The sequence below is a fragment of the Podarcis tiliguerta genome, assembly GCF_965153285.1.
Source record: "Podarcis tiliguerta genome assembly, chromosome: 2".
Taxonomy (NCBI): Eukaryota; Metazoa; Chordata; class Lepidosauria; order Squamata; family Lacertidae; genus Podarcis; species Podarcis tiliguerta.
This window is the reverse complement of record NC_139535.1, coordinates 23784603-23797985: the sequence shown is the minus strand read 5'-3', so window position 1 is coordinate 23797985 and position 13383 is coordinate 23784603. Positions and strand designations below refer to the sequence as shown.

The window sequence follows — 13383 nt, the reverse complement described above, 5'->3', positions numbered from 1 at the left end:
ATTTTTTAAAAAATAATAATAATAAACACACTGTTTCTGCTCACAGGTACAGTGCAATATACACAGGGGGGGAAATACTTTGTAAGGACAGCTATGCCGACATATTATGTTTCACAAGTAGTTTTCACATGAGGTAATGACTGACAGCGCAGTTAACACACACACACACACACACACACACACACACCATCTTATACCAGACTGGGCAAGTGGGGTTGGACTGAGTTGAAGCATCCCATTTTTCCAGCTAAGCTGCCAAGCATAATTCCTTGGATGCACCCATCCAGGAAGTCCCCTGGTGGTACCCTAACCCAGCAGAAAGCCCCAAAACACCACCAGGGGTAGTAGGTGGTGGGTCATGCAGAGCCAACCTGCATTCCGCTAGATCCTGACCCATTCTCACAGTTATCGCTGGCCCACACTGAACTTGATCCAGACCCAGTCACTTTAACAGCATGGAGCTGCTACAGTGGTTCTACCCAATTGTTTTGTCCCGTCCCCTCACTGGCCACTGACCTGTGGAAGCTTTCTGATGCTGCTACAATTTAGGTGCAACTCTAGCTTCTAGTAGCTCCCACATTAAAAAAAATATGGATTGGGAGGCACTGGAAACTACAATCCCCATGCGTTCAAACAGCAGTAGATGTACCTGAAAATGCTCAGGTGTGTCCAGGCCTTAAGGGTGGGGCCAGCAAGGCATCAGCACTGTCCACTGCCAGCACCTTCCTTCTCAGGGGTCTCTCAATGGAGAGCTCCTTCAGGTACTCCAATATTCTCTTTATTTTTGGTAAAATAAAGGTTTTTCTCAGGCAGCTTGGGAGACCCAAGCTAATTCACAAATAGATATAGTTACAGGTAGGTAGCTGTGTTAGTCTGCCGTAGTCAAAACAAAATAAAAAAATTCCTTCAAGCCTACCAATGACAAACATAGTTGGTCTCTAAGGTGCTACTGGAAGGATTTTTGTTTGTTTGTTTCACAAATAGATACAGATATAGGTACATAATTAGTATTCTGGTTAAATTAGTCTGTGTTTTCTTCTTTTTTTCAACTATTCTCTCTCAATTAATGAAAAAGGGTATTGTATTTGAGCTTTAAGGAAGGAGAGAGAAAACGTTGGTGAAATTGTCGTGAGTGGGGCATAGGGCAGTTGTTGTGTGTTTACCTTTCAAGATTGCTGTGGTGTTTTGTGAACGTACTGTACTTTCTTCCATTCTGCAAGCCATCTCTCAAGTGGTTTGCATTCTTAAGCCTCCCCTTGTTCTCCATCATTCCTGAAAACACTATAATATTCTTGGCAATGTATGGGAAGCTACCTACCAGGTCTCTGACAGCTGTTGGTCTGTTTATTTTTAAAGTCTATTTACTTTTCAAGGACTCAATGCAGAAAGATCATTATTATATATATATATTTAGGTTAAAGGAATGGTTTTTCATGGGGGGGGGGGGATGGCAAGCTCACTTCTCTCTGGTACTTGGGAGCCAGCCTCCCAGTTTCCCATGCTTCTGTCAAAGCTCATGGGAGGACATTATGGCCTTCCATTGCCAATAGAAGACTGCTCCCATAGGGCTTTTTCAGTTCAGGAAGTGCAGGCAGCCATGACAGGGGAGTGCTGGGGAAATGTTCAGTGGAAAGAAAAATACAGTGGTACCTTGGGTTACATATGCTTCAGGTTACACACTCTGCTAACCCAGAAATAGTGCTTCAGGTTAAGAACTTTGCTTCAGGATGAGAACAGAAATTGTGCTCCGGCGGCACGGCAGCAGCAGGAGGCCCCATTAGCTAAAGTGGTGCTTCAGGTTAAGAACAGTTTCAGGTTAAGAACTGACCTCCGGAATGAATTAAGTACTTAACCCGAGGTACCACTGTATACTCAACACCCTCAGTCACCAATAAAGTGTGCTCAACTCTGCAGAAAAATGGAGGCTACTTTTGTGAGGGAAGAAAGCTTTAAAGAAATTGGGCGGCAGGTTTCAGCACAGTGCTAGTTTTATTGCTCTGGTAAACTTCCTTGAGCCTACAAAAGGAGTGGCTCGGTAGTGTTTTGTGGAGTGCAGCAAAATAAGCAGCAGTCTGGTGCTCTGACCCCAAACACAATTGGAAGTACTTTCTCCTGCAATGTGTTCAGAATCAGAGTGTCAGCCATTGCCATCTGTAGTCTGTGGTTACCATTTTGTCTTCTTTGGAAGAAGCCGCTCTCTCCGTAGTAAGCATGTAGGGTTCACCATAAGTTCTAAATTGATGTCTTTAAAACGAAAGGAGTACAGGAAAAGAACAAGTTTTTGAGCCACATTTTGTTTTCTTCTGCATTTAGACTCATGTCAAGACATTTTCAGTAACACACTTCATAGGTTATTGCTGCAATCAGGGAAAAATCACACATTTCGTTTAATAATAGTTTGACAACATGAGATGGGCAACTACACATGATGGGCTTATCACCTCCTATCTTGGATTTTTCCCTTATTGGGCAAGTGCCTGACAAGAGGCAATGATCTGTAATAACTTGATCATGCAATAACTAGTGGTAACAGTTTCACACGTTCAGGTTATCAAGTGATAGCTACAATTATCACATCAACAACATAACTTGTGTACTTGCCTGGCATTTGTCTTTCAAACCTTTTAATTTATCTCAGTAAACAAATATTTCCTATATCTTAGGCTGCCATCCCCAATTAGTTTGAGAATTACTTTTAGTTAAACGGACCTTCTCTAAAATAAGCAGTTGATTTGAAAATTAGCAGTGCCCTTCATTTTGAACAGTTAAGGTTCTGTCCTTGCATATTTCTTTGAAATTACAACGAGGGTTTCCATTTCGCCTTTTGAGGAGCGTCTCCAAGCACTGTGAGTTGAAACTCTGTGCCATGGGTAGGGCAACTAAGGTTCAGGGGCCAGATCCGGCCCAATCACCTTCTAAATCCATCCCGCAGATGGCCCAGGAATCAGCATGTTTTTACATGAGTAGAATGTGTCTTTTTACTTAAAATGCATCTCTGGGTTATTTGTGGGGCGTAGGAATTCGTTCATCCCCCCCCCCAAAAAAATATATAGTCCGGTCCCCCACAAGGTCTGAGGGACAGTGGACCGGCCCCCTGCTGAAAAAGTTTGCTGGACCCTGCTTTATGCTGCCACTTTTGTCTTATTGTAGGAATGCTCACTTACTATAAAACAAAAACAAAAACATACCATGCAATCTGAAACATGCCTACTCAGAAGTAAGCCCCGTTGAGCTCAATGGGGCTTACTTCCAGGTAAGTGATTCTAAGACTGCAACTTTAGTGGTAACATTTTCTAGAAGAAGGAATTTTAAAATATTCTAAGTGTTTCAGTAATTAAATGTTTCAAACTAAACAGCCTGCTAAATTTTCATGCAACTATATATTTAAGCAAAAATGAGGCCAAAACAATATACTTTTGTATTGCCTTATGTCTTCTCCTAGTGATGTTTTTAGTTGAGGCCTAAATCAATATTTTTATTCACCCAAGCTTGGTGTATAAAATGTATACTGAATTCAAACAGTAATACCATAGAATAATCTAAACACATGGGCTATGAACCTATCAAACATGTAAATCTCTCTTTTCCTAAATAGGACCTGTGTATACAGGATTAGTGATAGGCAACCCAATTTTATGAGTGTTTATTTTTGAGTGTTTAAAATTCACTTCATCACTTTAAATAAAAAAGACAAAAATACATTTCCAAAGCATATAATGCCTTTGTTTTAAATGGGTGAGTTTTAACCATATTTAACATCAAGTGCTAATATTTATTATATTTTGAGGTTTCTGCATCTTTAGGTCAGTGAAATATTGACTGTACAGATTGTATTTTTTATATATAAAAAAAGTTAGGAGCATTCTGATTCATTAAAAGGAAAAATAAAGCTTACCAATTAACCCCTGACAGGAGGTTCATTAGAAGCTTTGTAATCCCTTGCCAAGTCTTTTGTATAGCCAAACTAGTCTAATACGAAGGGTTTACAAAGCTTTAATCCAAACACGGGAGGAGGCCTTTAAGTAAGAACATTTGTTCAGTTTTAAGACTTCTTCCATTACTCTTCCTAACAGAGAGAGAGACTTACAGTTACAAACTGAGTACTAGCACACAAGTCCGCACACTAGGAAATTGCCAGTAGTAGAAAATAGTGTTGCTAATTGTCTGGTTTGTTGACTTATTTTCTGAAATGGATTAGAGTAGTTAATTACCTTTTGCATGGATTATTCAATGGACAGCATATGACCGCGCCAGCCAATTTGGGTATACAGAGAATTTGCACAATTCCCCCGATCCACAGTCTTGGCTTTTGCCTTTGGTTTTTGTTGACCATATCCATGTAACAGAGGGACCATAGGATGAGGAACTGTTTTCAGCAAGAGGGCCACGTTCCATTGTTGGCAACCTTTCAGGGGCTACATGCCAATGGTATGTGGGAGGGGCAAAAAGTGAGTGGGCGGAGCAGCAAATGTAAATTTTACCATTGTGTGGTAGGCTAGTGTCTACACACAGAGAGACACACTCCTCACTCTCCTTCCAGGCAAAACAAAAGGCAATATTGTGGGTTCAAGGATACATCCCAACCAGGTGGAAGCACTCAAGGTCAGTGCACAGCAGGACCAGTACAAGCTGTAGCTTGGGGAGAGATGTGGCTTGAAGAAAGTTCCTAGGGCCAGGCAGAGAGAACAGGAGGGCTGCATTTTGAAGTTCCCCACCCCGGCATAACAGTTAAAGCAGAGCACTTTGATTTTGTCATGAAATTCTACTCAATATTGATCCAGTGTAGATTCCAATGTATAGTTAGCAGAGTAACGACTTAAACACGTTGCAGGATTCCCCAAAAATAGGCCAGAGGCAATCGTATTTCATCCAGCAAAGCTTTACTGTTACTGAAGGCAAATGAGCATAATGGTCACAAATCCAATACATTCAGGATTGGCACTGTCCATAAGAAACTCAGTTGCAGCAGACTTAACTTAAATTTACAATACCATAATAAATCTAAATCTTAAGCATACTATGTACAGATTCAGGTAGGTAGTCGTGTTGGTCTGACACAGTCAAAATATATAAAAAAACAAAAAAAAAATTGTCCAGTAGCACCAGCTAAGTTTGTTCTTGGTATAAGCTTTGAGAAGTGTGCCTGCACACGAAAGCTTATACCAATAACAAACTTAGTTGTCTCTAAGGTGCTACTGGACATTTTATATATATTTCATACTATGTACAGAATGCCATGTCAGAAGGAAAAGAGATAGAAAGAGAAAGTGAAACCCAGGCTCTTTCTATCCCTACAGTGGTGCCTCGCAAGATGAAATTAATTTGTCCTGCGAGTTTTTTCGTCTTGTGAATTTTTCGTCTTGCAAAGCACGGTTTCCCATAGGAAATGCATTGACGGTTTCCCATAGGAATGCATTGAAAAAGGCGCAAGACGTTTTCGTCTTGCGAAGCAAGCCCATAGGGAAATTCGTCTTGCGAAGCAACTCAAAAAACAAAAAACTCTTTCATCTTGCGAGTTTTTCGTCTTGCGAGGCATTCGTCTTGCAAGGTACCACTGTACTTTTATAGTTAGCATGACCATGACTGAAAGAGATAACAGAACCAGTTTAAACCAACTGTACTCAGGTTCTCTGAAGGAATAACCCGAACATCAGGCACCTTCTGCTTATAATTTTCATACAGAGAAGCTTCCAGAACCCTTTTGAATTAAGTAGAATAGGAAAGATCTCTACACATCAGATCAATACTTTCTGCACTAAGAAATGCAAACTGACAGATTTAAGTCAACTTGTGCTTAACTGCTTTGCACATGGGTGGGAGTTTCACAGCAACGCATTACTTGCTGAGGTAAAATAATTAATTTGGTACTACTAGGCGTTGTTCAAAGAACTGCATTCTGCACGTAGGAAGAACTCTGCTTCTTTCGCTGCTTTCCAAAGAAGCACAGACACTTCCACAGGAGACAAACCTTGCTCCTCCTTGCCTTTGTACTCCCTCACACTGCATTGTTCACACCTTTGATCCTAATAGTTGAAAGCAAGTAGGCAGGATCTAAACTGGTGTGAGTCCCACTCACACACAAGCTCCTCCCTTTCAAGCGGCAGCTTTCTACCCCACCCCATAATGGGGACCCTATCGCTTTAAGTGAGTTCTGCCTAAGTACAGTGGTACCTCGGGTTACATACGCTTCAGGTTACAGACTCCGCTAACCCAGAAATAGTGCTTCAGGTTAAGAACTTTGCTTCAGGATGAGAACAGAAATCACGTGGTGGCTGCAGGAGGCCCCATTAGCTAAAGTGCTGCTTCAGGTTAAGAACAGTTTCAGGTTAAGAACGGACCTCCGGAACGAATTAAGTACTTAACCTGAGGTACCACTGTACACTACATCACATGAGACTGAAAGAGGGCTGGTGGGTAGCAGAATGATTCGGCAGCAGAGAATGAAGCTGTTTCTGCTTGTTGCCAAAATCATATGGGCTCACCTGTGAAGAGCAGTCGCCACCCTGCAGACCTGATCCAGAGGTGGCTTACAGATACGGGCCTCAGATGATGACCTCAGGTTAGGCGCAGCTTCACATGGGGAAAGGCAGTCTCGTAGGTATGGAGAAATATATGATATTCAGAGATTTGCGTCCCACACGAGTTACGTAGTGGCAACACAATTTACTGCTTTGGCCCTGTGCCTTTGTTGAGGCTGCAGTGAATACTAATCCAAGAATTTCAATCCAGCTGGAGTGCCCAATGTGGGCCGAAATGCCACACTTACACAAGGGAGGTGTACATGGAACTAGGAGTGACCTTGAAGTGAATGGGGGTACTCCAGGGATGGGGGCCCTGTGACCCTCCAGGTTTCCTATGTGGTGTTGGAAGGGACCCCCAGAGTCAGCTAGGCCAACCCCCTGCAATGGAGGAATATAACTGGAATTATAATCCCTGTCATTGTTAGCCACTAGCTGTGCTGTCTGGGGCTGATGGAAGCTGGAGGCCAATTATATTTAAAGGACCACAGGTTCCCCACCCCCCAAAAAACACAGATGCTATTCAGGCTCTCTGGTACCACTGATTTCAGGTAATCCGAGTCTGGACACCCAATATTCAAATACTCTTATTTATTTGTATAATTGTTTTGACTATAATGTGATGGATTACAGTGCTGATGATTCATAAAAGTCATGAGGTAAAATGCAACTTATTCATAGCTTTTCTCCTCCAGGCCTGACGGAATAGGAACTGTAACAGTAGAAGAAAAAGAGCGGTTTGAAGAAATCAAAGAGAGGCTGCGGTTGTTATTGGAAAATCAAATCACACATTTTAGGTAATGGCTGATGTTTCACCTTCCAGACAAAGAGCCAACTTGCTGCGTTTCAGATGCTGCAGTGATGATTACTTGCATAAACAGCAGGAACTTTTAAAGTGATTTTAGTGTACTATATGTTAGCATATAGATGGCACTGACAGTTCAGTCATAGAGACGTTACACAGAAAATGTAAAATGGAATTATGTGTGCATTTTTGCCATGAAAGGTTTAGAATAGAAGTCTACAGTGGAATGTCGCCATGTTATAAACAATTGCCTTTTTCTGTTTTTATCTTGTCAGTACTTATTAACTAAAAGCAGCCAGAAGATTGGGGTTTTGGTTTTTATAAAGTAATGCTATTCCAGTTTCAAAACCAAAATAGCAATTTCTTCCTCTCCCTGCCCTGCCCCTCCCCGCCCCCCTGCCCGCCATGTTTTCCTTATTCACTTTGAACCACATAAGCGGGGAGTGACTGGGACTTGCAGTATGGGTGTAAATCATTTGTTAGCTTTTAAAACATTTTGCACGCATCCAAAAATGCTATGTATTTACCCTAGGTATTGCTTTCCATTCGGCCGACCAGAAGGTGCTTTAAAAGCTACACTATCACTCCTGGAAAGGGTAAGCGTAAGGGTCCTGAAAGGTTGGTTTTTTAAAAAAAATCCAGTTCTCATATTTGGCTCTTTTCATTCAGCGGAATTTATATTGACTTCGATTATATATGTGGAGTCTGGATGCCATTTTCCTTCCAATCACATTGGAAATGAACGGGTGAAGGGGCTTTTCAATTTCCTGGCATGTTTGTGTGTGTCGTTTCATTTGAGCAGCATTCTTCAGTACACCTGCTCTCTACTTGGGACACACCGTGGTCCAGATTTCATGGGTGGGTTTGGTTCATAGCTGTCAACGTTCCCCTTTTTTTAAGGGAAATTCCCTTATTCCGAATAGGATTCCTCGCAAGAAAAGGGAAAAGTTGACAGCTATGGTTTGGTTGGGCTGGGTTACCTCTTGGCCTCTCCTGACTCTATGAACAACACTAGCTTAAAGCTTCATGTACACGTGGATATTTTATAACACCTAGAATTCTAATTGCAATTTTCTGTGCCATAAAGTCATCGTTTTATCCTGCTAGCAGAAAAACCTGAACTCTTATTGAACTCAGCTCTAATTGAACAAGTACTTTAGGGCTGGTGCAATTAATCCGTACATCTAATAATAATGAACCTTGTGAACCGATCATTTTATCTTAACATCTCATGCACAGGTAGCCTAAATATAGTGCTATCCAGATGTTGCTGGATTTCCACTCCTAGCAGCTCACTTCCTCACGTTCCTCACGTTTTGTGTTCCTCAAAACGCAAAACACCTAGAACCATGGGTCAGGGTGATCAGGTTCAATAGTTCCCAAGATGCAATGGGCAATGCTGTTGCTGCCTGTGTTCTAACCAGTAGAGGGAGACAAAGGGCACTGTGAACCCTTTGAAATCTTTTAGGTGGGTGAAATGGAAAACAAAAGCAGTTAATTTCAAGATGACACAACAAATCAGTGTTTCTTATATCAAGGTTTTGATGAAAGACATAGTTACTCCAGTCCCTCAAGAGGAGGTAAAGACCGTCATCCGTAAATGCTTAGAGCAAGCTGCATTGACTAACTATACACGGCTCTCAGAGTATGCCAAAATTGAAGGTAAGGCGATTTTGCTACTAAAATTAACGCTGGTTTCCTGTTTCAGTGAGACGACTAAGCTGCTTTTTTAAAAAAAAAAGAAGAAAAATAAAATAAATAAAATCAAAATGTGCCATAGCTTGCAGGATAAATAAGGCTAGGGTAAAATCTTCCTCTGTTTTTTTAAGAACATGAAATGGTACACAGGGTAATTACTTTGCGGGAGAGTAAGCATGTTTGGTCACTTGTACAATATTCATATGTGCTGTGTTGTTGTTTTCCTAGAAAACAACCATTGAGATCAACATAGTATGTCATGTTTTGTAACTGGAATGGGAAACACAGCTAATTGCTTGTGACAGCGGAGTTCATGAAACAATGGAAATATCAGAAATTAAATATTTTTAACTGTGCACACTCATTTGTAAGCCAGCTTAGGATGTCTATTTATTTTCCTGGGTAATGTTTTGCCACCTCCTCTTTTATGCATAGCAGATCTTGTCAAATCAGTTGGCCCTGCACTTGCATCAGATTTCATTCTTGTCACTCTAAATTCGCCACAGCTGATATTATTGACCTTTTACGTTAGGGAAGAATAACAACTAGTGACCAGAGACACATGTAGCTATCAAAAAGACATTTTTAAACTTGCTTGAAGATATGCTTTTGGCAGGAATTCTATACATGCAGATAGATCTTTACACATTAATCAGTTTTCATTGTTACCTTTTTGGCTGCTGTACAGTAATTTGAAACTCCTACACAACACCACAAATGCCTTGCTGTTAGATGTTTAAATTGAATTATGTGCTGTGGATTTTGGGGTTCTTGTCATGTGTGAGCCATGAAGCTTTGCTAAATAAAGCAATGTTCTTGTTTGCTTCGAATAATAATGCTAGAGGAAACAATATCACCGTTCAATTATTTTTTCTCTTTCCATAGTCCTTGCTGGTCATAAGGACTGGATTATTGTGATATGCCCCATATTTCCAGGGTCTGTAGATTATACACCTCCTCTCTTTTTCAATGTCCCCCCCCCCCACGTTGACAATGCAAATTGTGTACCAGTGGTAATGAATTCATTGTTATGCATCCAGTGAGAAACGCTTAAGAATTGGGCACTAAAAGGATGTTTATCAACTCTTGACTTGGTAATGAGCGATGAAAATAGAGAAGGAACGCAGGTCTCTTGAGCGCTGTGCTATCAAGCAATTTATCAAAGCACTCGACTTCACAGAATGGTTTTAATTGGTGAACTCTGTTAAAAAATTCAATGTTTAAATATGCTGCACGAGGACATGGGAGAACTCCAGTTCAGAGGCAGTTTTGGGGTTGTTGTTGTTGTGACTTTCCTTTTGAATGGACACTGGACTCCCAAGGTCTCTGTGTAACGCTCACTAACTCTGTCGGTAAGCTTTGCTCTCTTCTTTCAGATATATCTATGCAAAAACAAACTTTATGATCTGTAAGTAAAAATGCATTCATTTCCCAAAACGTAGAACAGTTAGCCTGTACTTTCCTTTGGTGCCTCAATTCTTCTTGGTTGTCTTTAATTACCTTGCCCTCTTTTTTGGCACTGTGACTTTTAGGTCTGGGAAACTTTGAAGCAACAAACTTTTTTTATTATTTGTTTTGTTTTCCTGTTTTGTTTTGAATTCCAGCTATTGTTTTCAGAGAAGTACTTCATCCCACACTACCTGCTCTCTTCCGCTTCTCTCCTTCCTTGTTCGTGGTTGGTTCAGCCACTTTTCTATGCTGCCTCTATAAAAAGTGGTTGCATCAGTTTCAGAGCATGCTGGGATTGTTAATTCAAAACAACCCAACATCCGCAAGCTGCATGCTTCAGGTTTTCTCTCATGAGCATAGTCCGCTCACTCTGAGTTCCTCTTCGCTTTTTTCTGCTCCTTTTTTTTTCCAAACTTAAAAACAATCATTGTTTGACCATTTCTGCAGCGGAGTCTACAATTTGGAAACCAAATGCCTCCTTCGAGGTCTAACTAGCCTGAGTTCGTTAAAATTAAGATAAGAAACAATTTCACAGCAATGCTGCTTGAGGCTATGTTTATGAAGAAATACCTGTGAAAGCCTTAGATACTGAAGGCTAAACTCCTTAGTATCTTGGAGCCTTAAATCAATCAAATTCTATTTCCTTCTATTCATGACGTTCTGACCATTATATTCCCGCAAACAATTCAGAACAAACCTTTAGAATCATGGTCACAATCTCTTTTGTGACTCATGAGCATGCTGAATGGTTAATCCAGTAAACCTCCAATTTTAAATCTTTTTTTTTTTTAATTATTATTATTTTTTCCTGTGTGTATCCCAAAATACTCTACAGCTACTTTCCTTTTGAGCTAATGTAAAGTTTTCCTCTGACCTATGACCTATAACCTCTTTACCTCTGACCTAAGCCTCTTGCATGCCCAAATCCTCTTTTATAGGGAAAAAGAGAGAAATGTATGAGCATCCTGTCTTCTGCTTGGCCTCTCAAGTGATGGATTTAACCATTCGTGAGTACCTTCCGCCCTCCTCTCCATACCGTCTTCACTCTTTTCTGTTTTCATTACTTCAGTACAATCCAGAGCCAAACCAACTCACTTTCCTTGCTTCAAGTCTTTTAGCATTGGCTTTGTCTGTTGCTTCTGTCTGTGAAAGTCCCAGTGTGAGAAGTCCAGTCACTTTTTATCAGCCTAAAAAAAAGAGAGAAAAGAAAAAGGTTAGAAAAAAAATCAGCTGTTTTTGTTTGTGACGAACTCCAATTTGTCTGTAAGTTTTTTCAGTTCTTCTTTCTGTCTGTGACCTGAATGCATTTTTACTTTGCTTCTGTGTAACCCCAATTTGTAAACACTTGTCACTGGTACACAATCAAAAGACAGCAACTACATGGGGGAGCAATGAGCTAGAGGTCAGAAAAAAAAGACATTGGGAAAGAGTCATCTCTAGCTTTCCCTAATGTGTATGTGTTTCAAAAGTTCTTTACAATCTGTGCATACGACCGCAGAAAAATGTCTTCCCTGTACATTAGATCTTCCACGTCTCTTGTCTGTTTTCTCTCAAACAGAGTGCTATCCAAGGTTCTTTTTTCCTGAATATTCCTCTATAGAGAGCTCTGAATAGGACAAATTGTGTATATTCGTTTTACCAGTCTAATAGCCAGTATGCGTGCTCAGAGCTTAAACCACCTAAACACCAGTTTTTCTTTGTACAACATAACATTTTATCTTGGCAAAGCAAGTCGTTTTTGATGATTGCCCATGCGTCTGGGTGGTGGGAAAGATTTGGGCAACTTTTTTTCTTTTTGAATGTCATATATCACACATAACTGGGGGGCATTTTGATCCACTTGCTCATTAATCCTGCATATCTGTTCTTGTTTCTCTCTCTTTTCTCCTTGTTGCTTTCTCTCTCTTTCATATAGAGAATCAAAAGGATGCAGGTGAACAACTGTATATTATACATTGCTAGGATTGTTGAGTTTTTATTGAACTTTGTTTTCCTTTCCGTAGCTCCTTAAGATATGTACTCCTTTATAGAGAGAAGTTGGAGTTGCAGTAATACTTAAGGAGTTAATTTGTGCTGTCTTAATTCCCGTAATGAATGTTCTCCTTCTCCCCTAAGTAGATCTAGTAGAACAGAAATTCAGTGCCATCTTACTAGGAGACGAGACACAGTTTAATCAAGAAAAAAAGTTTACAAAAACAACCCTCAAAGTACATTTTAGAACTCGGTACTATTAGCAATCTGGCATTCTGTTCAAACCACTGTTTGATACCTAAACTTAATCTCATTTTTGTTTTTCATATATTCTGTTTAAGACCCTATTCGGGTTGAATTGTTTTCCTGTTAATGTGTAACTAACAATACAGTCGGAGAGAAGTCATGTTTCTTGTATTATTATTTTTTGTTTGTAATGTGGTGATGTAATGAAACAAGAATACAGTTCAGATTTAAAAAAAAACTTTGAAAAATAATTTAGTAAAAATTCGTCAGACATGCCACCTTTTTCATGACTTCTGGATATAAAAAAATATTCATTTGAAATTTCGTAAGATCTGAACTGTGAATTTAATTTATTTTTCTTTATTTTTCTTGAGTCCTTTGTTTATGTTCTGTGAAAGCAGATTGTCTGGATTTTGAAGTGTTTTTAGAGAGAGAAAATATTTCTGCAATGTATAATTTTGTTGCAAATTCTGCCTTGGGTTGCGTCAGGGTCATCTTTGAGAGACGCTACCACAAAGTGGCTCAGCATCTTATTTTTTCATACAAGAATTCCACTTACACCAGAAAGAACTATACTAAAATACTAGGAAATCTATTCTTTTAGTTGAACAGTTTGTTGTCCCCTAAGGAAAGCTCACAACAAATAACTAAAACTGCCTACCCTTCCCTTTGCATAAACAATATTATTAGGTAATC

At 40.0% G+C, this 13383-nt stretch overlaps 1 protein-coding gene across 13 annotated transcripts in view; it reads left to right on the top strand.

Moving 5' to 3' along the window:
• The window catches only part of CADPS (calcium dependent secretion activator), a 342990-nt gene that overhangs the window by 223833 nt on the left and 105774 nt on the right, over nt 1-13383 (top strand). For 4 of the 13 annotated variants that reach the window (XM_083424662.1, XM_083424661.1, XM_083424655.1 and 1 more), the window contains exons 14-18: nt 7214-7315; nt 7856-7919; nt 8862-8985; nt 11409-11477; nt 12386-12403. In XM_083424662.1, the coding sequence (XP_083280788.1) occupies nt 7214-7315; nt 7856-7919; nt 8862-8985; nt 11409-11477; nt 12386-12403 (377 nt within the window). The remainder of the gene's footprint in view (nt 1-7213; nt 7316-7855; nt 7920-8861; nt 8986-11408; nt 11478-12385; nt 12404-13383) is intronic. The other 9 variants (XM_083424654.1, XM_083424653.1, XM_083424660.1 and 6 more) reach the window with 3 other exon arrangements.